Here is a 25,304-nt window from a genome sequence, read left to right on the forward strand (position 1 = left end):
TGCTTCATGTAAAATTCAGAAGCCAATTCATAATATCACATTATTCCAAATTTCAACTACACCAAGTTGGAGTAAGTATATTGTGGACTATCTTCAGCATGGTCATACGGATCAAAAAATTCCTAAACATCGAAAGCATGCTATTAAAGTTGAAGCGGCAAACTATATGCTGATAGAGGGCCAACTCTACAAGAGGGGCAAGGATGGCAACTTACGCATGTGTGTATGTGAAGCTGACTACTTGAAAATCTTAACTCATGCACATGCAGGTGTTGGGGGTGGACACTTTTCGGGCAATACCACAGCTAAGTTGATTAGGTGGTCTGGGCTTTGGTGGCCAACCTTACAAATGGATGCCGAAGAATATGTGAAACATTGTGACGATTGTCAAAGGACCAAACCTCCCATCACAAAGGACAATATGCCATTGCGGCCTATGTTAAGCACACGTGCATTTGCAAAATGGGGTATTGATTTTGTCGGTCCCATTAAACCTCCAGCTCGTCACACGCATGCTGAATATATTATAGTCGCAACCGACTATTTGACCAAATGGGTAGAGGCAAAGGCAACAGTCAAAAATGATGCCAGAACCACAGCCAAGTTCTTGTATGAGTACGTGTTTACACGCTATGGCTTACCTATTGAGATCGTTAGTGATCAAGGTGTGCACTTTGTAAATGAGGTCATAGAGTTTTTGCTTCAAGAATTTATGGTAATTCACAAGCGTTCTGCACCCTATCATCCCCAGACCAATGGACAAGCTGAGAGTACTAACAAGATTCTCTGCATAGCGCTCACAAAGATTGTTGAGGGACATAGGACTGATTGGGAGTAAAAGTTGCACTCAGTTCTCTGGGCATATAGGACAGCCTATAAAACATCTGTGGGCACAACCCCATTTGAGCTTGCTTTTGGATTAGACGTAATTCTTCCCATTGAATTTCTTGTACCTACTCTACGAGTAGCTAAACAATTGGATTGGACTGGTCATGAGCTTTCACAACGCGTTGATGAATTGGAAAAGCTTGATGAGACCCGCTTATTGGCGGTAATGGGGATGTATGCCGAGAAGAGGAGACAGAAGCAATGGTATGATAGAAATGTAACAACTGGACGATTCAAAAAAGGAGGCCTGGTGCTCTTGTACACACTTAAGAAGCATAAGAGAAAGCTCAAGAAACGTGGCCTAGGACCGTTTGTGATTAATGAGCTTACTCCAAGTGGTGCAGTGCGTTTAGAGACACTAGAAGGTGAGCAAATGCCTAACTTCATTAATGGAAGTCGTCTCAAGAAATACAATGAACCATTAACTGAAGCCATGCTTCAACAGATGCATGCTGCACAAACACGAAAAGAAGCACTTGACCTACTTAAACGTCAGGCTCAAGAGGAGGCTAAAGCTAGAGTTGCAAAAGCCAAGGAGCGTCGCAAAGCTTCTATGTTGGCCATACAGTTGGCTACTGATGAACCATATGTCGATCCATTCAATATTCAAGTGTGCCTCCATCTTCATGAGACTACCTACTTTGTCTCTGCCTTAATTGACTCTGGTGTAGATTATAATGTTCTCTCGTTTGATAGCCTTGGGTCAACCACCACTTGTGCAAATTCCTATTGACTTACGAAGCTTCTCAGGTGAAGATAACCCTATAGAGAAAAAATGTGTCATTATGATGTCCATTCAGGATCACCAGATGTCAGTGCCCTTTTATGTGGCAAGTAAGTCCAAGGCAGTAGTAGAGGCTGTTCCCGGTAGATCGTGGTTAAGTGCTACCAATTGCTCATTAGATTGGAAGAATAGACAATACAAGTTGCAAATTGATTCTGATTGCATCTTGGGATTTGCTACTCCACGAGCTTTATCGTGTCAAAAGGGTAATGTTTCTACCTTACACAACCAACTCTCAAAATCTGCTCTTGAAGCTCCAAAACAAATGATGTGGATAATTGATGAGTACTCAAGTGAAGGACATGGGTGGCATGTTCCAACTACTCTAGTTGCTGCTCAAAGAAGGCCAGGCAAGAAGGAATTATCAATTTGGCTACCCAAAGATGCGTACAAACTTGTACCATCTAGTCGAGTTGCTAAGCCTCTTAAGAAGCACATCATTTCCAGGCCTAAACCTCGGATTGTTACTCGATGGGTCCCAAAACATGTTCTTAAAGCACAAGGCTATTATGAGGGGACAATTGAAGCTCTTTGGTAGATCAATGTTTGAATAATGTAGTTCCTTATGCCTTTAGAAGATGTGTTCTTTTTGAGATAATCTTGTTTTTGATTGGAATTGTAATGATGGATATGAGTGTTCTAAATTTCATTGTTTTACGTCCAGATAACACCTGATGGATATTTGGCGAGATACATGTCCACCATGCATTGACCCTGATAGTACTCGACCTGATCATCGCGGGGGTTATAGTGCTCCTCCGTTTCAAACACATTCTAGGTACTTCTATGCTCCCTTAGGTGAAAATTGCTGTGGGCATCACTTTGTCACGTTATTCTATCAACAGCATCACCCATTTCCACATTGTCAAGAGTGTACACGGCTCGTATTAGGAGAAGCTTCACATATTTGTTGGATATGCCGCTCTTACTTTAGACGATATGGCACAGGCTTAATGAAGCAAATTGTGGGAATTACACCCCAACGCCATAATCTTCTTAATGTGAGAATACCAGAGAGAGGACCAAATCAACGTAGATTACCTGAGGAGGTTCAAGCACAACAATGGAGGGATACAAGCTTAAATGACTTGCAACCACCGATCTTGCAAGCCCTCCTTCCCCAAGCCTCAACATGTCAATATTGGATCAATATGAGTACCTATATTGCGCAGTTCCAAAATCGAAATTGTCTGCTTAACCTTCCCATAGAACCAATGCCATATTTTAGTGAGGAAGCACTCCTTCCTCTACCACCTTCTCAAGAGGCCGGTTTTTGTGAGGGGTTGCCCCTGCATCCTGAGGAAATTGATACCATCTTTCCAGCAGACGAGGACACGGATCCACCACCAGCGCAAGGGTAAGCTCAACGACTCCACAATAAGATCGACAAGCCAGGGCACTTTTCTCCCACTGGGTTTTTCCCCTCGGCTATATTCGGTGATTGGCACCAATAGCAAATTTTATTCTTTTCTTTTCTTTTCTTGTTTGTTAATAAAAATTTTGCAGAGATCTTTGCTAAAAAAAGAGCATCAAAAACGCCCCAATAGTCCACCTATCGTGCACACAAATTAGGAAGGGGGGAGACATGCTATGCCTACAAAGTTCAAGGAGGGGCAATCTGCACAAAATCAGCAATGCATCAATGCAAACGAACAACATCAACGGGCACTACAACAGGTGTATTCAAATCTTAATCTTTTTGTTCTTTATGTGCTTTTATCTTGTGGATATATGGTTTGCATGTTCACACAATGTTGGCTGGTTTAAGTTTTTGATTAGTTGTTAAAATATGGTGAGTGAATTCTAGATTCTTAGAAGACTTAGTAAAAGATATTTCTATCTAAAGACAATGTAGGATATATACCAATGGAATATGCCAAGTTCTTATGCTTTCAAGGTATATTAGTTATCCCTAGTGGTGGCTACCTCTTAGGTATGAGCTAGGTGCTAGGAGTAATAAAAATTTATGAAAATATACCCTAAAAATATATATATATATACAAAGTGAATTGAGACATGACGTGTCTACAGCCATCAGGAATGCTTGGTAGGACCTAGGGTTGTCTTAGCACCTTGGGGCCGATGCCTTGGTTTCCATGGGGTGAACACGGACGTCTAAAAAACTTCAGAAGAAGACCTTCAAGGAATCTATCGCCTTGATAGATGTTGGTAGGACTCTGGGGTACACTATGGGCCCTCGAGACCGATGCCCTCATCTTCATGGGGTACTCCTTATGTCATAAAAGAAAGAAAAAGGGTCTGTCGCCCTTGAGATACTTAGCGGCTTTTAGATTCTCTTTGCGGAGGTCTCTTGGCCATTGCTTGGGTCTTTTTGGGATGGAACCTTAATCTTTATCACCTTCTACACACACATCAGAAAAAAAAAAAAAAAGAGAGTTCCAATCACCTTTGCTCATATTTAGGAGTAGACAACATAGGTGATTTCATTGTGGAATGACATTTGAGTGCCGACCTCAAGGCGTTGAAGTGTATGTTTGGTGTATGTGGAGGAGCAAATACCAAATATCCATGTCTTTATTGCATGGCAAGCACAGGGACAAGAGAATGGCTTGCAGAAAATGAGATTGGAAAACCACCATCCAGAAATAATGTGAATGTTGTCGATTATCAAACATCTGTTAAAATTTGGGATCCAATTCTACCAATAAATTTAAAAAATGTGCATATATGTACATTGCATGCAGAGATAAGAATCTTGGACAAATTGCTCCGACTTCATCTGGACTATGCATATTCTATTAAGCCGACTAAACTTGTAGATGAGTGCATAGAAAAATGCGAAGCCTTGCTCTCTCAAATGGGTTTCCAAGGTGGCGAATTGCAACTTAAAAAAGATCCTGTTCTTTCTAGAGGTACAGGAGATGTTCTTTAAGATGTTTCAATGGGAGGAGCAAAAGCAAGAAGATTTTTGAGCAACCATGACACCAAACAAGTCAATGCAATGTGGAACTGCTGGAAACATCTATGTGTCATCACCACAAATGTCAAAAGTAGACCAGATGTAGCCAACAAACGTATGGAAGTTTGGAAAAAACTCGACAATTTTTTCAAAGTCCTAAGACAACAAGTTGGTTCAAATACTTATGCAGATGATTTCAAAAAAGCAATAAAGTTTTTAATAAAAGCTATCATAGATGCTTGGGGAGAAAAAGACATAACTTATTACTTGGTGAGTGTTCAGACTTATCAAAATAGTTAAAATTAAAGTGTAATTTCTTAAATTTACTAACAAAGAATTGTCTTTGTAGCATATTCTTTACTTGCATGGACCATATTTTGCTATAGAAGGACCCCTTGCAATATGGAACACACAAGGAATGGAAAAGTCTCACTATCAAGCGAGAACTTCCTTTTTCAGATGTACCAGAAGAGGAGGTGGTCAAAGAAGAAGCAATGCATTTAAAGAATTATTCAATTGGTTCTATAGGAGGCAATTACAAAGAATGAGATCAAAGAACCAGCAATCTGAAACTACACAAACACCTCAAGATAGAGACTAATGATTTACTAACACATTTGTACCTCTTACAAAATATTTGCTGAATTATAATCAGTCCTTGCAAAATATTGTGTACATTAGTTTTTGATTCTCTTGGGACTATTTGGCATGTCACCTCTGTATCTCAAAAATTTTCTCCTTCTATAACCTCCAAGAAGATTGATATCTGACTCCTCAGCTACAGCTGCATAGCTAGAGTAGCAAAGAAAGTATCCTGCTCTTGAGGCATTGAAACCTGCAGCATATCCAAAGATTCTAAGAGCAGCAGCTCTCTCTAGAAGCAAGACCTTGTTAGCATTTATTTAAAGGGGAGTGTATCCCATGAACCTTGACAACACCTTCAAGGCAAATATTGGCAACTCAGCATCTTCAGAGAAGTTCATGTGGAATGCATAGAACACAGCCTTATCCAATGTAGGTAAGAAGTGCATGAGAGCAGATGAAGGCCTTCTTGACCTAGTCTCTGTAGCTTTCACTCTGCTGCCTTTAGCTCTTCCTAGAAAATCATCCTTATCAAGCAATTCAATCTGCAAGACAAAAACCTCACTTTAAAAAAATTACAATCACAATAACATTTTGCAAAAGATTAAATGGAAACTACCTTCTGCAACTCATCCTCAATTACTACTTTGTCTTTCATCAAGTTGCATGAGCCAACCCTTTCCACTTTATCAAAATCTGCCTGAAGCTTGAAATCTCTGCCAAAAGACTCTACACCTAACTCAATAAGTCTGTTCTCAAAATCCTCATATCTAAGGGAAGGTTTCTCCTCATCCACTTTTTTAAGGCACAAGGCAAGAGCATCAGGAGAGGAGGGATAAATGAGTGGTCAGATGTTTGCAAATCAAGTGGTAAAAACTCTTCCTTTGACTTTACTTCTGTATCAATAAAGTCTTTGGTCACCTCACAAGCTTCTGAAATTGCTGCAATACAGTAGTCTTCCCTGATATTGAAGAGACATTGAAGATAGGACAAAGGAATAAAATCTTTCTCATTGATATAGAAGAAAGGAAGGCTTGGAACAGTAACAGAGGATTCAGATATGCTTGCTTCCTCTGAGGGCTCTTCAGTAACAGTGAAAGCCCTAAATTCAGCAACATCAAGATTGGCACTTTCTTTCTCCTCAGCTTGAACATCAATTTCTTCCTCTTCTGAAATCTCACTTTTCTCTAGCTTTGAGACTGTGGTGACATTTAAGTTTTCTTCCTCCTTCTCTGCATCAATTTTTGATTGTTGCTCTTTATCTTGTATTTTTGCTCTCAAAAATAGAAAGAAAAGAAAGGAGACATCCTTGGGGACAAGGTTACAAAGCTTTTTATGAATTGGACAAGAAATGGATGAAGGGCATGTGAAAGAGATTCTATTTGAAAATCTACTGAACCTCTGTAACTTTGGCTTTCTCCACTGACAGCTAAGTAAAATCGGTAAGGTGACAAAAATCATTGTCTCCGATATGAAAACAATGAGCTTCAATTGACATTTCAAATTGTTTGTACTCCTCTTCAAGAATGTCCTTAAGCTTCATCAAAACATCTGAAAGAACAAACTTTGGATTGAATATCTCCACTGCATCTACGTATACCTTCATTTCATGACCATCTTGCAAAATAGCATTCAAGAGTCTTTCACTTGGGCTTTCTTCAACAAGTTCATGTCGTCCCTCAACACTTTTACTCATTGTGATATTTGAGAAAAATGCTGGAATAATTCTGAAGAAGGCTTAGAAGTCTTGATATGAAAGAGCCCGAACGAAGCGAAAATAAGTGGTCCAAAAGTTTTGGAATGCTTCTATCGCTTGGTGCGGGCTTTGGCAATTTGAAGGTTCGAAAAAAAAACAGAGGAAGTTTGCAAAATAGGGCTTGGAAGTCAATATATGGCACATCTTGACTAAGCGAAAATAAGTGGTCCAAAAGTTTAGAAAAAAATTGAGAGAGAGTTTTTGAGAATATCCGATGGAGCATGTGGAGCGTGGCAAAAACACCTTAAATGACCGTTTGTGCCACGTGGCAAAAATGATTGCATGACACGTGTATCCAACAATCCTATGTACGACGGATTCGAGGTACAAAAAGTTAATTTTCTTGAAAACATTTCTATTTTTCACCGACACGGTATCAAGCGAGATCACTCCTCCGAATTTCTCGGAATCTCCTTTTACCCTTCTCACCCATATCAAGCGATAGATCTCATCCATATCAATCGAACCTTCTTCATCGCTTCGTTCCGGATCCTCCCCTATCACTTGGCCATACCGAATCAAGCTAGAACCAAGCGATTGCACATTTCCAATACTTTAGGAAGCCTTCAATCGCTTAGTTCCATCTCCATTTATCATTGCCCGAATCAAGCGATAGTGCTTATCCAACCACTTTGGATCCGCCCAATCGCTTCGTTCGGGATCCTCCCCTATCACTTGGCCATATCGAATCAAGCTAGAACCAAGCGATTGCACATTTCCAATACTTTTGGAAGCCTTCAATCGCTTAGTTCCATCTCCATTTGTCATTGCCGGAATCAAGCGATAGTGCTTATCCAACCACTTTGGATCCGCTCCATTGCTTCGTTCGGGCTTTGTGAGTTTTTTTTATCTCAACACACAAATCACCTAGATAGTGTCTCTTTTTTTTCTTTAACTTGAATGGCGAGGACAAAACAAACTGCAAGGAAAGTCTACCCCCCTTTGGAGACTAAAAAAGCTGAAGACAAACCAGGATCTTCCAAAAAGCCAGTTAGCGATGAAAAACAAGAAAAGCCTCCTCCAAAGCCTCGTGCTAGGGTAACAGCAAGAAAGAGATTAAACTATCAGGTGAAGTCATTAAGAGAGATTAGAGCGGCACAGAAATCTACTAGTCTTCTCATCCCTCGACTGCCATTTATTCGGGTTGTCAGGGACATATCAGAAAGGTTAGTTGGCAAAATGAGACACAAATCTTGATAAATTCCGATGGGAGTCACAGGCCCTTATGTGTCTTCAAGAGGCTGCTGAAGATTTTTTAATCGACTTTATGAATGATGGATACATTGCTTGTGTCTAGACTTAGATACAATTTTGACAAAGCTTTGGAACCCATTCCAAGTCAAGATATGAGGGCTTTTGAAATTCTTAATATTTCTCCAGCAAGACAACCCAAACAATCAATTGTTATTGAAGATATTTCGCATACTTATAGTACAAGAAAAGCTCAGGATATTAAAGAAGAAGTGGAGAAAGAGAGAGAGCAGGAGAAGATTACAGAGGATGCCATTCTTTCTCAGCAAGGTGAAATTCTTCATGCATCCAATTCAGAGCTTTATCAGAATGTAACAGGTCAAATGATAGTAGATGTCTCCATGCATGGAGAGGATGAGGTTTATTGTGACATTGCCCCTGAAGACACAAGTATGCTTGTGAATCACAATATTGAGATATCTGACACAGTCCTCTTCATCTGTCTGAGGTTTGTGTGGATTTCCTTTTGCTTTCTTGATGAATTTCTCAGATTTCATATTTTGTTGATATGTTTTGTTTATATCTCCAGATGTCTTATGATGGATCTTCCTGACTCAATGGCTATGCAAGTGACCATTCTTGATCCCCTTGTTACACAGTGCCTTTTCAATAGGCAAGGGGATCTTGCAAGTTTTCTCAAAAACTTTGATATGCTGACACCCTTATGTTGAAGTGTAAGACACACTCAATTATCTTTTGTCCATCATTATAATATTCACAACTAATTGTAGTATTCATCTTATCACAGAGGCCATTGGAGTCTTATTATCTTCAATCTATTGGATAGACATGTAATCTTTATGAATTCTTTAGCATCCATTCATGGGAGAAGTAAAATGTAAGAATCAACTTTACCATGGTTTATGTTCTAGAGCAATATTTTGTATGTTTTCAATTGTTTGGTTGACCCTCAATATTTTATGCTTGCAGTGCTGCCAAACTTATCTTGAGTTTTCTAGGTTCCACCTATGAAGACTACAAATTTGAAGATTTTAAGTACTACAATCAGGAAGTTCCTTTGCAGAAAGACTCAACATCTTGTGGATGGTGCTTGCTAATGCTTGGAGATATCTTGAGTCAAGATTTAGAATGACAACACTTACTGTAAGTTCATGTAATAATAGCATTGATTGATTGGGTCAATACATTTAGTGACTTTGTCATATTAAGAAATTTTCTTATTTTCTTTTGCCTTAGTTGCATGAATATCTAGATTCTTGGGTAAGTTGGGTAAGGGAGAAGGCAGTGTCTATGGTTTTGGACAGATCTATCAATCCAGTTGATCCTGATTTCCCCTTTCCACCTAATAAAGGAGCCAAGGGTACAACTTCAAAGAAAAGAAAAGAGGAGGAGAAGGAAAGCCATGTCAAGGATGGCTCATCCAAAAAGAAAAAGACCTCTGCCAAAGAGAAGAAGAAAAGAAAGAAGAGCCCTACTAAGAGCCGATCTTCCAAGGGGATTAAGAGCACTACTAAAGAGAAGAACCATTCTAAAGGAAAGAGCCCTCAGGCTATAGAGAAGAGCCGTAGCCCTCCTGCTAAAGAGAAGAGCCCTAGCCCTCCTGCTAAAGAGAAGACCCCTAGCCCTCCTGCCAAAGAGAAGATCTCTTCACCAGCTCAAGAGAAGACTCCTATCAAAGAGAAGACCCCAAGCCCTCCTGCCAAAGAGAAGAGCTCTTCACCAGCTCAAGAGAAGACTCCTATCAAAGAGAAGACCCCTGTCAAAGAGAAAACCCCAAGCAAAGAGAAGACCCCTGTCAAAGAGAAGAGTGCTACTAAAGGTCTTCCATTTCACTCACCAATGAAATTTAAAATTCAGAAGCATCGTTTATCCAACAAAGAAAGTAAGAGGGCAAACGTTGGCTCTCCATTCAATTTCTTTTTCATATTCCCCAAGAAGACTGCCAAGTCTCCAAAGCCAACCTCCAAAGAACCTTCTCCAAAGCCAACCTCCAAAGAACCTTCTCCAAAACCAGACCCCACTGCCAAATCTCCCTCGCCAACACCTAAAGATCTCAGAGAAGAGCCCAACTTACCACCAGTTGAGGAATCCACTGCAAAGTCTTCCTTTCCAACACCTCAAGAGCTCAAAACTCCGGAACTTGAACCTCAATCAACCAAATTTGATCAAAGCAAACAGAAGAGAGAAAGATTCTCTAAAGAACCAGGGTCATCCCATGCCAAAAGAAAAGTTGATTTTGTTGAGTGATTCCACAAATTGGCTTTTGTTTTGTTCATTTTGTCCATATGAACACACCCTTTTTGGGACTATATTCTATACTTAAATTCAGTATCAATAATTTGATATTCAACTATTAAACCTTGTTTTGTGTTGCGAACAATATGTTGACCATTTTTGTGAAGAAGTCAAGACGAAATTTAGCAGAATATATTGATTACATTATTGGAGAAATCCTTTTCAGCTTTACAAACTTGCCCTTGCAAGTGGCTCAAATACAACTTTTTTTGGGGGGAGACATGTGATGCATGAGGTTACACTCTCCATCCTTGTACTGACAACAATATCATCTACTTTGAATCTATATTCAGGTGATGTTTCGTCCAGAAACTCAAGCGACTCTCTTACATGTTGTAGTCTCCAGTTTGATGTTACTATGAGGTTCCTAGGATCTATGAATGGATGGACTATGATGTTAAATTCAAACTCTGGACAATTCTCTTCAGAATCCAAAGGGACCCAACTACCAAGCTTGCTTTTCCATCTCGTATAGTCATAGCCCAAAACTAGGGATTGACGACATAGTTGGTATGAGATAGACATAGAATTTGGGCTTACTCTACAACTGATATTGTCGCCAATATGAAAAGTTTCCTTGGTACTCCATCCTTCTCCAAGTACAGTGTCCAGATCAGTCGTAGATAGTCTTCTATTAAGCCACATCGTTCTTGTCCTCTCCAATTCCATAGTATTGAAACATGCCACAAAGACATGTATAGGCAAGAACCATTGAATTTTTATCCTTCTTGAAATCCTTCCAGGAGAGACATAGCTTTAAGAATATCATCTTTGATTTTGGATTTGAAGCTTGTTATGGTATTTGGATCAGGAACTTCCCATTCCAATGACATTAATGTGGGAATAGGTATGTCATATAATTCTCCATGAACACCTTCTCTTGATGGAACCCTGTATTCTGCAAAATACACAAATATATCCACTGATTTGTAAAATGAAGGTGGTTTATCTGCATACATTACATCTGCAATCCCCTTGTGAATTGCTTTGAATGTGCCACTTAAGCTCTCAACAGGCTGCCACTCCACAGCTGTTGATGGAAAGATAAGTGAAAGTAAACAAACAACAAATATATCAGAAGGAGAAATATTGTGTTGTATCAAATAGATAAAGTTTTGTTAAATTACAGTAAGAATGGAGAATTGGATGTTCATCCAAGTTCAACACCATGTCTTTGGCCATGTAGACATGTTGAACTTTTGCAAGTCAGCCATTGTCGGTCACTTTGAAGGCAAGAACACGACCTTTCCAATGGGATTTCACTTCATTTCGCTTGGTTCTTTTCACCCTCTGGGCACCTTTGCAGCAAGAGGGAAGCATTGTTACCCAATCATTCGCACGAAAAAACATGGGTTTTCAAACACCATCCTCTGTGGTGTTATGAAAATCACAAGAAATTATATTATGAGAAGGACGATGTGAGGACGCCGTAGAAGCTCACAGATGAGAGAAAAATAGTGAGTCTTTTGAAAATGCAAAGAAAGGAGAATAAGCCATATGCCAAAATGGAGGGAAGGTGGAAAAGGGAATGAGCCATACCAAAATGGAGGGAAGGTGGAAAGTAGACGTTTGAAAAAATTTGGTGATTTGTCATTAATAGCGTTGTTTTCAGAGCCTGAAAAGAGAAGATTTCGTATCTTCCTGCTTGATTTTTTGAAATATAAAATGGAACAAGATGTCACTATTTTGGACCCAAACTTTAATGTTAGCCATTGTAAACGTCTAAATTAAGCCGTTTTAGCCGTTCACCACTAAAATAGAACCGTTAAGAAGACATTTAGAGGAGACAAGAATGCCATACTTTTGTATACGTGTCAATTCACAATTGGACAATTTCTTAATCCGTAGATTAATAAACAGCCCTTTTCCAGTCGTTTTTGGCCCTAATGATTCTTTGAATACGTGGAATGATAGCTTGTAATAGTGAGTATAGGAATTGCTTTGCATGGACATACCATGATATGAAGGGAGTTCCTACAAAGGTGGTACAACACACCATCCCCATGGTACCTGAAGTTAAACCAGTCAAACAACGACCCTATCCAATGAATCCCAAATATGCAAGCATTGTTAAGGAAGAAATCGATAAGCTTATTGAGTGTGGATTTATCTATGAGATTGAACACCCAGAATGGGTATCATCCATTATGGTTGTGCCCAAGAAGAATGGAAAACTTAGAGTGTGCGTCGATCTCAAGAAAGTGAATACTACCACGCGCAGGAATCACTACCCCTTGCCATATTCAGAACATGTGCTCGAAGAAGTTGCAGGCAAGGAGTCTTATAGTTTTTTAGATGGATACTCACACTATAATCAAATTTCGATCGCACCTAAGGACCAATCCAAAACAACCTTTATCACTGAGCATGGTGTATATGCTTATAGAGTTATGCCATTTTGTCTAACCAACACACCAGCCACATTCCAAAGGCTTATGAATACTACTTTTAAGGACTTAAGAAAGTTTCTCAAAGCTTCTTGGATTATTTGTGCATTCAATCATCTTGGAGAGAGCACCTAGCGTGCCTAAAAAAGGTGTTTGAAAGGTGTCAATTTTATTGCATATTCCTTAAACCCTTACAAATGCCAGTTTTGGGTGAAACATAGAGTTATTCTCAGGAATTTAGTGTCGAAAATGGGATTTCTACTGATGAGAGCAAAATCAAGGTCATCTTGGAATTACCCCCACCGATAAACTACAAGGGAGTCTAGAGATTCATGGACCATGTCAGCTACTACCATCGGTTTATTCTTTTCTATGTGGAAATAGCTCATCCTTTGGACAAGCTATTGATTGTATTTATATGGACCAAGGAGTGTTAACAAGCTTATGATGTGCTGAAGCAAGCCTTGGCCAGTGCTCCAATCTCGTGAACACCTAACTGGGATCTCATCTTTCATGTGTACATTGATGCATCTAATTTTGCAATTGATGTGCCCTAGCACTGCCAGGGGAGAACAAATTGGACTATCCTATAAGTTTTGCAAGTCGGTAACTAGATGAAGCTGAGATAAATTACACCACCACTGAGCGTGAAGGGCAATGGTTTATGCTCTAAAGAAATTTCAACATTACCTTCGTGCTAGCAACTTTATTTTCTATGTTGACCATCAAGCCTTGTTATATCTAGTAAATAAACCATGTTACATGGGAAGGATCACAAGGTTATTGTTAATTCTTCTTGAGTTCGATTTTATAGTAGTTGTGAGGCCTAACAAGAAACATGTCATGGATCATCTATCCCACACATACCTAATGGTCAAGCCCTAATCGGGGTTGATGTGGACGAGTTATCGGATGCTACGTTATTCAAGGTGCTGAGGCTATTCCAAAATGGAGTGGAAAAATCGTTAACTTTTTAGCCAATGGTTTTCTAGAAGGAAAGGAACTAAAAAAAGATTGCAAGAAAGTTTCGTAAAGAGAGTGCACCTTACCAACTTATTACCGGAACCTTTTTATAGAAGAAGTAAGGATGACATACTAAGATGCTACCTAGGAAGGATGAATTCTTATACATCATCGAACAAGCACACCAAGGGGTATCTGGTGGACACTTAGCAGCAGCAGGTGAGTTACAACAAGAAACATACTCCAAGGACGTCATTTACATAGAGTCCAAGACATGGGACATCGTTTACATGGAGTCCAATACATGGGTGAAGGTCACCATGGAAGCTTAGGCATGAGCACCAAGAAGACAGACGTCTAGAGAGTAAAATATGATTAAAAAAAGGTACAATGCCCATGAGCCCTATGCCTAATATAGCATAGCCCAATGCCCCCAAAAGTACACATGTAAATGACCGTAAGCCCAAGTGCCTAGACCCCATCCCCCATGTGCATGTGCATACCAAATCTACTTCATTACACATTCGGTTCCATTTTTTTTATGTTTTTTTTCCATTTCACGGTTGAGAACGTGATTATCAATGCAGTTGAGAAAATGGTTAGTATATGTGGCCTAGCCATGAATCTATAGCCGCATTACCAACTGTGTTTATAATTGCGAAACATGGTTTTGTCAATCTCTCATCACTGCTTTTCTTTGCTTCGTAGATAGAAATGGGGCTATACCCCCTAGTGGCTATTATATAACTCAATAACTAGCTGACTAACACAAGAATCTTTTATTTTAATTCAAGAGTCTTCATGCTCATGGCATGCTAAATTGAATTGAATTTTGAACCTGGATGTTGAACCTCTTAAATTACTTATGGAGATTCAATCTTATATATATGAACATCTTTATCATTACAACATGAATGTCTTATTTATCTTGTACATGGCGGCAACCCATTGGTCATTGGAGTTATTATTAACAGCGACAAATTGACATGACATGGTGTTATTGTTTTCATATGCCTAAAGAACAATTATGCACCCTCCTCTCAAAGTTATTACTATATATTTACCATGACCATGGCTATATCGAGGTCTAAATTTATTTCCCTCCTCAAATCCTAGCTTTTAAACATATACAAGTTGAAGAGTTTACTTACCAAAGCATTCGATCGAGTATTTTGAGATGCTGGTAGACAAATGTATGACCTTTTAACACAATATAAGAAGAGTTTAAGTTATTGAATTGTATAACCAAATATGATTATATACTTGAATAGAATGATACATCATTTTCTTTTTTATTTTGCAAGTGATAGGCAACGTAGATACAAGTAGTGGGGATCTAATTTTGACACCTACCTTGAGAGTCGAGCCCCTTACCAATTGCTCACATAGGAACGACAAATCATCAGTTTTATTGTATATGAGAAGGCTTTAGGATGTAGAGTAAAATAATGAGCACATATCACTGATATGGGATATGCATATCCAATCATGGAATGGTATGGTGGTATGCAATGGCATGATCATATATAAATTTATTTGTTCAAGGTGTTTATCTTCTTGTGTTCAAAGGCGTTCTCTTATGATTTGTATGCCCATGTACCTTGAGGAAAACAACAATTGAAGAGATGTTAAGTTAGAACCACTTCCAAATTAAGATGATGTTATGAGGAGATGTGGAGTGAGAGCCACTTGCATATTAAAACGTTGTTGTGAAAAGAAAAGAAGATCACGTGGTGAAGGTTGGGTGTGAGAAAAAAATACCTTCCGAGCATCATGACACTGGCTTGAGGGTTGGTGCCGGGAGAGAAGTTCCAAGTGGATCCGTCGATGACCCGGAGGGCATCCACGCCAAGGACGTGATAGGAGGGGTCAACGACGGGGCCAACTTGGCATCCGCCGTGGTAGTGCCAGATGGTGGTGACGGTGTCACGGCAGAACTGCTGGAGGGAGGAGGAGTCGTTGGTCTGCTTGGGGATGAGATTGACGGGGAGGCTGCTGGTGAGGTTGAGCAGATCCGCCGCCGATTGCTCCGGGTACTTGAAGTCCACGAAGGAGCCGGAGTTGATGACTTGCTCGATTGTGCGTATGCCCTCCACGCAGCTCTCCAAATCAGCAGCCTCCGCGAAGTAGTTGAAGGTGACGGCGGGGTTCTCGCTCACGTTTACATTGAGCAGGCGCAGCTGCCCATTGGACAACGGCCCTATCACCTTCTCCAGAATGAAGCCTCCTGAAAACGGCGACGCCCTCGCTGCCGCCGCCGCTTTGAGCTGCGCCATGGCGCTCGCTATGTTCTCCTCTGTGCGCTGCCCCGGAGGATACGTCGCAAGCTGCCCTATCTGCACACATCGACAAGGTACGCATTAGCAAGTTTGCCTCTCCTGTTAAAAGACTCATTGAAGTGATTAAGAAACTATACAATATATACATATATGTCTCCTTTTACCGTTGGAAGTGATTAAGGAAACTATTAATGCACCATTGGAAGTGATTAAAGAAACTATATATATGTGTGTGTGTATATGGAGAGAGAAAGTGATTAAGGAAACTATACAATATATATATAGGAGAGAGAGAGGGGGGGGAGAGAAAATTATTCTGTTATTATTCAACTCAATGATTTATTCTGATAATCAATAATTCACACACCTCGGGAGACATGATACCAAGATCAAGCGGAGCTTCGCTACTAGTAGAAACAAATCCGCCACTTATCCCGCTGGATGCCTCTATGAAGCTACCAAACTCCGTCACACCGACAACTTGGATTAGCGCCGTTTCCACGGGAATGGGCGATGGCACGAAGATCGCGTTCATGGGGTTGTCGGCCATTCCTGTTCCCACGCCGGGAAGATCCAGAAGGACGGAGATGTTGAAGGAGCGCAGATGGTCTGCTGGCCCGATCCCGCTAAGCATAAGCAGCTGCGGACTACCCAATGCGCCGGCGCTGATGATGATCTCGCTGCCGTTGCTGGTGTCGTCTAGGTGAGCCCTGTGGGTTGAGCCTTTGGCGTCCGTGTACACTACTGCGTGAGCTGAAGGACGAGCTCTCTCTGCACCCCCATGACTACATGGATTAGTACGTAATCGTGTTTAGATTAGTTAAGAACGATTAGAAGCTTAAAATACCTTCGGTGTCGAAGAGGATGCGCTGCACGGTAGCGTGGAGGAGGACGGTAAGGTTGCGCGGGTCGGCGTACTGAAGGAGGTCGGCGGCCGTATGGCGGTTGCCATCGCGGTCAAAGATAGAGCCACCCACCTTGGTACCGGGCAGGTGATCGTAGGTCTCGCCATTGTAGGGCAGCACGCCCACCTCCAGCAGCCCATTTCTCACCCCGCTCTGCCACTGTTGCACATCCGGCACATTTGCCACCACCGCCTCGACCCAAGGGTACGACTCGTTCACCAGCGACCCATTCCAGCCGAGCCGCGCCACGTAGGCCGGGCTGGCACGGCTATAAAAGCCGGCGTTTAAGCAGCTGCCGCCGCCCAGCACCCGGGCGCGAGCGCTGATCACGCCGTCCGTGGAGACGAAGCGTTGCGCGGGGGAGTCGGGCCTGTTGTCTGCGAGCGTTTTGGGGAAGTTCTCCAGGCGAGTGATGTTGGAGTTTCCGTAGGGCACCCCGCCCCTCTCCAGCAGCAGGACCCTGTACTTGCTCGACAGCGTCGCCGCCAGTGGGCAACCTGCCGTCCCCCCGCCAACGATAATGTAGTCGAACTTATCATGCAGGGGGCTTGCATCGCTCGCCTCCTTCACAAAGGTGTAGTTGGGAGCTGCAGCAAAGCCATTACGAAAATACATTAATGCGGCACGCACTGATAAATCAAACAGCAAAAATGGCACGTCCACGCAAATTAGCACCTTTCTCAGCACAGCAATAGGTTAGCAACAAGCTTATCCACAAGAGAAGAGCACAAATCACAATCGAGGCATTTGCAATACAAAGACTGGGTAGCCAGCTCCCAGCTGCTTGTTTCCCCATTAAAACCATATACGGATTAGCCCTAATTCTGGGCTTAATGAACCAGACAGTACTGTCGCCTTAACTCAAAGCCACCACAATTTATCAACAACAAGCAGTCCCTTGCTCATGCAACAGTCACACTCTTTGCCTGCCTGATCACGTAAAGATCAACGCCCATTCGGCTCACGGCTCCTGTCTAATGACTCCCTGGAGCTACCCACACACCACCTAATTTGGTTTGATTTAAACAAGATGTGCATGCATGTTTCTATATTACTGCACGCGATCATTACCGAGGCGAGATGGGTGATGTTTTTTTTTTTGTCTCGACAGAATTTATAAACCTATTTTTATAAGAAGTCTTCGACAGAAGAATGTCTCAGCTCATCTCAAAACTACGGAATAATTTCGAAGGCCATTGTAAAGACGGCATCAATGGTGATGTTTCTGTTTGACTAAGAGTTTCGAAGTCCATGCGTGTGATTAGCGTAACATGATGTGTTACAACTTACCATTCTAACTTCATTTCAACTTCTTTGGCATTGTCACTTTGGTGGATAGAGGAGTGTGTGGTCACCTCTCTCTAAATTCATTTCAACTTCTTTGGCATTGTCAATTTGGTGGAGAGAGAGAGAAAGAGAGAGAGAGAGGGGGAGAGGGAGGTGTGTGGTCACCCTTCACACTACCAGAATAAATAGAATAAATGAAGATTTCGCTCCTCACAAAGCTATCAGTCAAGACGTTCAAATTTACCACAAAAAGTGTTTTTCTTCAAGCAATTAGACCTTTGGAGGAGCCTACAAGATAAATACAAATTCCAATGGTGTAACACTTCTTATTCACTTTTCAATAGGACTCTAAATTAGACATTTCTAGGTGGCGTGCCACAATTTGAAATAAGCATCATGACTTAAATGACAATAACGTTCTATGGACACTACAAGGAAAAAGTTGGTTAAATGTCACTTGTTGATTGTGACATTGTGTAAACTTGAAAAATTTTAAGGTGATAGTGATGTTAGGAATGATATACTGAGCACATTGCAAAATGTCACTATAAACCTCAAAGTTTATTAAACATAAATTTTTTGTTGCTTTTACCGTCACTAAATTTCTTATTAAACATCAATTATGGTTATATTTAGTAGGATGAGTACTTCTTTTGGAAGCTATACTCTGTTACTTGCATACATGTATGCTACTTGTTCTCTCTTGCTAAGTTTCTCTCTTGCATACAACTTATAGGTAGCACAGTTTCATTCTCTCATCAAAGTAGAGCTCTATGAAACATACTCACATATGTACATAACAACACACGGGGAGAATAACCACATTTAGAACCACATGATAATAAAATAAACTACGTTGAAAAAAAATGCCTCACATGGCTATAGGTGTGGCTATGCATGTGGCTAGTGGCACATGGCTATAGCCACGTAGTAGGTGCGGCGTCTATAGTCGTGTGCATAGCTATGCTACAGTCTGCAAAAAAAAACCACATCTCTCCCATTCTATCCCCATTTTTTGCCATATATAAAATATTCCAAATATTAAAAAAACAATTGCAATTCATACACATGAGCCTTACAATACTTGGCAAATATGATTTTATTGCATATTCTCTATCCCTAGAAAATTACATAATTTGATTGAGTCCAAAAAGGCTTTTAAAAAAACTAAAAAGGTGAGTAATAAGAAAAGTGATTAAGTTAAATCATCTTCATCTTCATCTTCAAGATTGTCCTCGCCATAATCTTCCTCTCCACATCACGTGTATGGTGACCACCTTCTTCAGCATCATCTTCCTACATTTAATAATGAAAAAATGCAAAAAAGTTAGTGCTAAAGGTAAAATAACATAGGAATTAAGACTTTGGTAATAATTGACTACTCACAGTCATAGTTTCCCTGAGCTTGTTGGATATCAGCATCAGTGACCACTCCCTTTCAACCACCCCCAAGTCACGACTTCATTGTGATATTTTTGGTATCTATTCTCCTGAGCAGTTGGGCCATGACCTGCTACCCTTTCTTACAATAAATTACAACATGGGTAAGATATGAAATTCATGAGGAGAAATGAACTAGCGGATCAATAGCTTGGTCCTATAATTAGAGTTTAGCTACCACCAAAGCCGCTTATGCCTCATAGCATAAATCTAGGTCATCCTCTAGTAAAGGTGTACTCGAGGATGCCCCTCCATATACTAGATCATTCTCTGGTGGTAGCCACTATAAAAATTAATACCACACTGATTAGCATAGACAATAACTTAAGATGAGAAATAGGCAAAGCTAGTGGGATGCATGGAAATGGGTGATTGTGGGATAGATGAAGTCTCTAGCACATAGAAGGTGAGGGATACGCCAAAGAGACTCAATAGCTCAGTCCTATACTTAGAGTTCAACCCGCTACCAAGTCTTTTATGCCTCATAGACACTACGTAAATATGGGTCATCTCTCTGGTATAGGAGGTGTACTGGAGAATGCCCCTCCATATGTCGGATCATTCTCTAGTGGTGGCCACATCTATAAAACTTAATATAGTTAGAATTATATATTAAGCTCTATGCATAAGATTATGCATCTCTCTGGTATAGGAGGTGTACTGGAGAATGCCCCTCCATATGTCGGATCATTCTCTAGTGGTGGCCACATCTATAAAACTTAATATAGTTAGAATTATATATTAAGCTCTATGCATAAGATTATGCATTAATCTGTATGCATAGGCTTAGGCATTAAACTTTATGCAAGCTCATGCATAGAGCTAATGTATTAAGCTCTATGCATAAGCTTATGCATAATATAGCATTATGTATTAAGCTCATGTATAAGCTCTATGCATAGAGCTTATGCATTAAGCTCATGCAAGAGCTTATGCATAGATCTCATGCATAGGCTTAAGGGATTATGCATTAAGCTCATGCAAAAGCTCAATGCATAGAGCTTATGCATAAGCTTAATGTATAGAGATTATGCATTAAACTCTATGCATATGCTCATGCATTAAGCTCTATGCATAGAGATTATATGTATATGATTAATGCATAGAGCTTATGCATTAAAGCTCTATACATAAGCATAATGCACAAGCTCTATGCATAAGCTTTATGCATACATGCATACATAGAGCTTATGCATAACCTTAATTCACGAGCCTATGTTGTATTATGCTTATGCATAAGCATAATGCACAAGCCCTATGTATAAGCTTTATGCATGTATGCATAGATAAGCTTAATGCGTAAGCTTACAAGCATATGCTATAAGCTTTATACATGCATGCTTTCATAAAGCATGCATGCAAGCATATGCATAAACACTATATTCGTGAGTTTGGGAATTTCCCAACTCCCATTTTTTGAATGCTAAAAAGGTGGGACCTGGATAACATGCCTATAAGTTTTTCAAAACCATATCATGTGACTTATTATTGGAAAGCGCTTGGAAAATGGAATCTAGTGAGCTATAGAGCGCTCAATTTGGAGTAACGGTGTTCAAGTTATGATTAATCCAAAGATTTGACCACATGTCCCAAACTTATGGAAAATTCTCATATTCCCTAATATGGTGTTCATAAGATTTATGCATGCATGCTTCCATAATGCAAGCATATGCATAAGATTTACCCATGCATTCTTTCATAAAGCATGTATGCATAAGATTTATGCATGCATGCAAGCATGTATGCATAAAGCTCTAGCATAGGATTGTGCATAAAACTTATGCATAAGCTCTATGCACAGGCATAAAAAGCACAAGTTAAGAATAAATCCCTAGCACTTGAAGGTGAAAAACTAGCAAAGATTCAAGTCAAGGGCTTACCTCTTATGCTTGCTAGAAGTTTGCAGGTGGTTGAGGGAGTTAGGATTATACATTAAGATCTATTTATAAGCTCATGCATAGGCTTATGCATTAAGCGCATCCATAACAATGCTTAATGCATAGAGATTAATGCTTAATGCATAGAGCTCATGCATAGAGTTTATGCATTAAGCAACTCATGGATAGAGAAGCTCATGCATAGAGCTAGATATGCATTAAGCTTATGGTTTATGCATGATCTCTATGCATGAGCTCTATGCATTGAGCTTATGCATAAGCTCAATGCATAGAGCTCGTGCATAGTCTTATGCATTAATCTCATGCATAAGCTCTACACATAGAGCTCATGCATAGGCGTAATTCAAAGAGCTCATGCATAAGCTTTATGCACAAGCTCTCTGCATAAGCATAATGCACAAGTTTGTGCGTAATTCATAGAGCTCATGCATAAGCTTTATGCACAAGCTCTCTGCATAAGCATAATGCACAAGTTTGTGCATAAGCATAATGAACAAGCTCTATGCATAAGCTTTATGAATAAGTGTATACATAGAGCTTATGCTAAGCTTAGTGCACAAGCCTATGCATAAGCATAATTCACAAGTTCTATGTATAAGCTTTATGCATACATAGAGCTTATGTATAAGCTTAAGGCACAAGAGGCCTATGCATAAGCTTTATTCATGCATGCTTTATGAAAGCATGCATGCATAAAGCTTATGCATAGGCTTGTGCATTAAGCTTGTGTATAGGATCTAAAACACAAGTAAAGAATAAGTCCCTAGCACCCACTATTGAATGTGCAAAAATAGCAAAGATTCAAGTCAGGGGCTTACCTCTTATGCTTGCTAAAAGATTCAAGTCAGGGGCTTACCTCTTATGCTTGCTAAAAGCTTTTGGGGAGTTTAGGGAGTTTGGAAAGGCTTAATATCCGAGCCTCCTTATGAAAGATGTGGGCTACTTACCTTAACCTAGTCACAAAAATAAAAAAGATTAGTAAAGCTTTTATTTAATAACTTAAGTGAACTATTAATGAATTCATACAAGAGAAAGAGATGAGAGTAACATTAATATGCATTAATAGTTCATTTAATAACTTAAGTGAACTATTAATGGATGCATACAAGAGAAAGAGAAGAGGGTAACATAAGGAAAAGAGAGAGAGCAAGCACATTGAGGTAACTCTGGAACCCTAACAAAACATGTAATCATTTTATTTTGCTTGAGATTATCTTACGCTTGATAATTGTGATGCTTATGGAGAGAGGCTTTTCTTGCTTATGATGCTTATGGAGAGGGAATTTTCTTACTTGGCGAAGGGAAAAGAGATCTTGTTTGGCAAAGGGAAAAGAGATCTTGTTTGTGAAAGGAGAAAAGGGTGAAGAGGGAGAAGAGGTGAGCACTTTGTAAACCCTACACAAAACATGCCATTAATTAGTTTGTTTTCAAATAAACAAGGTTAAAGAAAACAATAAGGACAAGAGCTTGATATTACCTTAATGCTTATGATACTTGTGTAGTGAGACCTTTCTTGCTTGTGAAGAGAGAAGAGGGTTTTCGTGTGAAGGGAGATGAGGGAGAAGAGTTTAGGGCTTGGGAACAAAAGGGCTTGTAAGAACATCTTGATAGCAAGGGCAAGAGGGAGATTAGGGCAAGGTATAAGGGCATGCCATAGCTAAGGTGTGGAGAAAGACCTTTTTTGCCTGTGAAGGGAGAAGAGGGTTTGCTTATTGAAGGGAGATGAGGGAGAAGTGGTGAGGGCTTGTGAGAAGATCTTGATAGCAAGGAAAAGAGGGAGATTAGAACAAGTTACAAGGGCATGACATAGCTAGGGTTTGACAAGAAAAGGGCTTGTGAGAAGAGCTTGACAGTAAGGAAAAGAGAGATATTAGGGCAAGATACAAGGGCATGCCATAGCTAGGGTTTGGTAGGCAAGATTTGAGCTCCAAGGAGGAGATATTTGATGGAGAATAGGAAGCACACCATGTGGGAACACTACAAAATGTTGCCCTACAATCTCTCCACCTTTCTAATCTTCTACCCCAAAACCTACCCCCCAAAAGGTGCACCATACATTTCCGTCAGAGTCACCAATGTGCCCCATCCTTGCATACATCATGACCTATAGTCTCTCCACCTTTCCACTCTTATGTCCCAAACCTACCCCTCAAAATGTGTGCCATACATTGCTGTCAAAGTCTCATCAATGTTTCCCATCCCTTCATTCAAGGTTCTTGAAAGTGGGTATGGAAGCACGTCTCTCTAAGTGGGCAATGGTTGACAGAATGTGGCTGTCAATTTCATGTTAAAGGTCAGTCTTATAAAGTTGACTCCCAAGTATACATATGAGTCCACAATCTCTACCCTCTAATATCGTGCATATGTGAAGTGCATGTCCTTCATCTTAGGCCTAGATGTGTTAAGACCATGACCTTGGTCTTGCCAAGGTTGATAGTAAGGTCTTGCTACTCACAGAAGAATGCTTGTAATGGCTCCATGTGTCTCTTTAGGCTAGTCATAGAATCTGAAATCAACACTATATCATCTACATATAATAAGATATCATCTGGCAGCATTGTATCACAAAGTGTGCCCTCTAGCCCTCTAGCCCTCTAGCCCTCTAAACCTACAAATGAAAAAAAAATCTCATCAATGTAGAGACCAAATAAGGTCGATGGGAAAAGGCATTCATGGTTTACTCTAATAGTGCTCAATCACCAACTCAAACAACCCCCTTATGGCACCCTCACCCTCCCTATATAGTGACGTATACAATGTGAAAACCCCCCATATTGATATCTTCTCACATAGACCAAGCTCTTAAAAGTAGTGAAGTTAGCATGCATGAGGCACATTACACTACTACCAATTGGGGGAATAGATGTGTGATATAGCTATACCATTAGTGAGAGAGTGGCATCTATACTGAGTGAATGATAGAGGAGCATCGAATTGCAGGATGTGGCTATAGGCATGGCGAGCCAGGTACTGAGATTAAAAAAACTTGGATTCTGTTGTGCCACATGGCGTGACCTAGCTTTTGGCTCGCCAATCTTAGCGCCTCTAGTCCTCCTTTCCCAAAACTTGCACCAAAAAGACATATTTCTCCTCCTTCCATCTCACGTACCTCAAGCAAGAAACTCATTCTCTCTTCTCTTTATGTGCTTTTAACGTCCTTACCTCAAGCAAGAAACTCGTGCTCAAGGTAAGGTTTTCTCCTCTCTATTCCTCTTCTTTTTTTATTTCATTCATTTATATGTATATGTAAGATTAGATTAGAAGGAGATGGTTAGACTTGGCTTCATCTTTTGATTCTTGTCTTCTTCTTATTCTTCTCGCTTCTCTATCACTAAAAAGAGATTTACTCTATTCATTTTAAAGATTCTCCTTTTATGGTAGGTAAACTTATCAAATGCTTTTTTAATTAACTTTATTATAATTGCTTGTTTTGTAGGTTTATGGTTTATGATTAGCTTCATTTCGATAGGTAAGGCTTCCTTTTTATTCATAATCTTTTTTTTCCTTTCATCTCTTTGATTATTTTCTTTTATACATGTTTACTCGAGGTTAACACAGACCACTTGCATGCATAAAAAATGCACACATCTGTATCTTACGACAAGCTTCGTGGTGGAAGTATACATTGGTCACAAGTGGAGATGAGCCATCTACAATGATCTAGGAGCATGCACAAGTAGCAGTGTAGAGTCACTAAAATATATGCAC

At 40.2% G+C, this 25,304-nt stretch overlaps 1 protein-coding gene across 1 annotated transcript; it reads right to left on the reverse strand.

The window, feature by feature from the left end:
* Nucleotides 1–15,350: 15,350 nt before the first annotated feature.
* On the reverse strand, nucleotides 15,351–17,586 carry LOC147625826 (Glucose-methanol-choline (GMC) oxidoreductase family protein). Its single transcript, XM_086817839.1, has 4 exons — nucleotides 16,914–17,586; nucleotides 16,434–16,837; nucleotides 15,549–16,123; nucleotides 15,351–15,387 (listed from the first exon to the last, which is right to left on the reverse strand). Exons 1-4 carry the CDS (start codon nucleotides 17,584–17,586, stop codon nucleotides 15,351–15,353), a joined length of 1,689 nt encoding a protein of 562 aa, XP_086673965.1.
* Between the last annotated feature and the right edge of the window lie 7,718 nt (nucleotides 17,587–25,304).

Source organism: Cibotium barometz, chromosome 23 (genome assembly GCF_041138505.1).
Source record: "Cibotium barometz isolate CiBa-2024 chromosome 23, ASM4113850v1, whole genome shotgun sequence".
NCBI classification, from domain to species: domain Eukaryota; kingdom Viridiplantae; phylum Streptophyta; class Polypodiopsida; order Cyatheales; family Cibotiaceae; genus Cibotium; species Cibotium barometz.

Bases quoted from the DNA above. Each gene is read 5' to 3' on its own strand.
- LOC147625826 (XM_086817839.1), bottom strand. From the start codon at position 17,586: ATGTATTTTCGTAATGGCTTTGCTGCAGCTCCCAACTACACCTTTGTG. The intron at 16,838-16,913 runs GTATTTTAAGCT...ATGGGGGTGCAG, and splicing joins CATCCTCTTCGACACCGAAG to AGAGAGCTCGTCCTTCAGCT. The intron at 16,124-16,433 runs GTGTGTGAATTA...CGATGTGTGCAG, and splicing joins TTGGTATCATGTCTCCCGAG to ATAGGGCAGCTTGCGACGTA.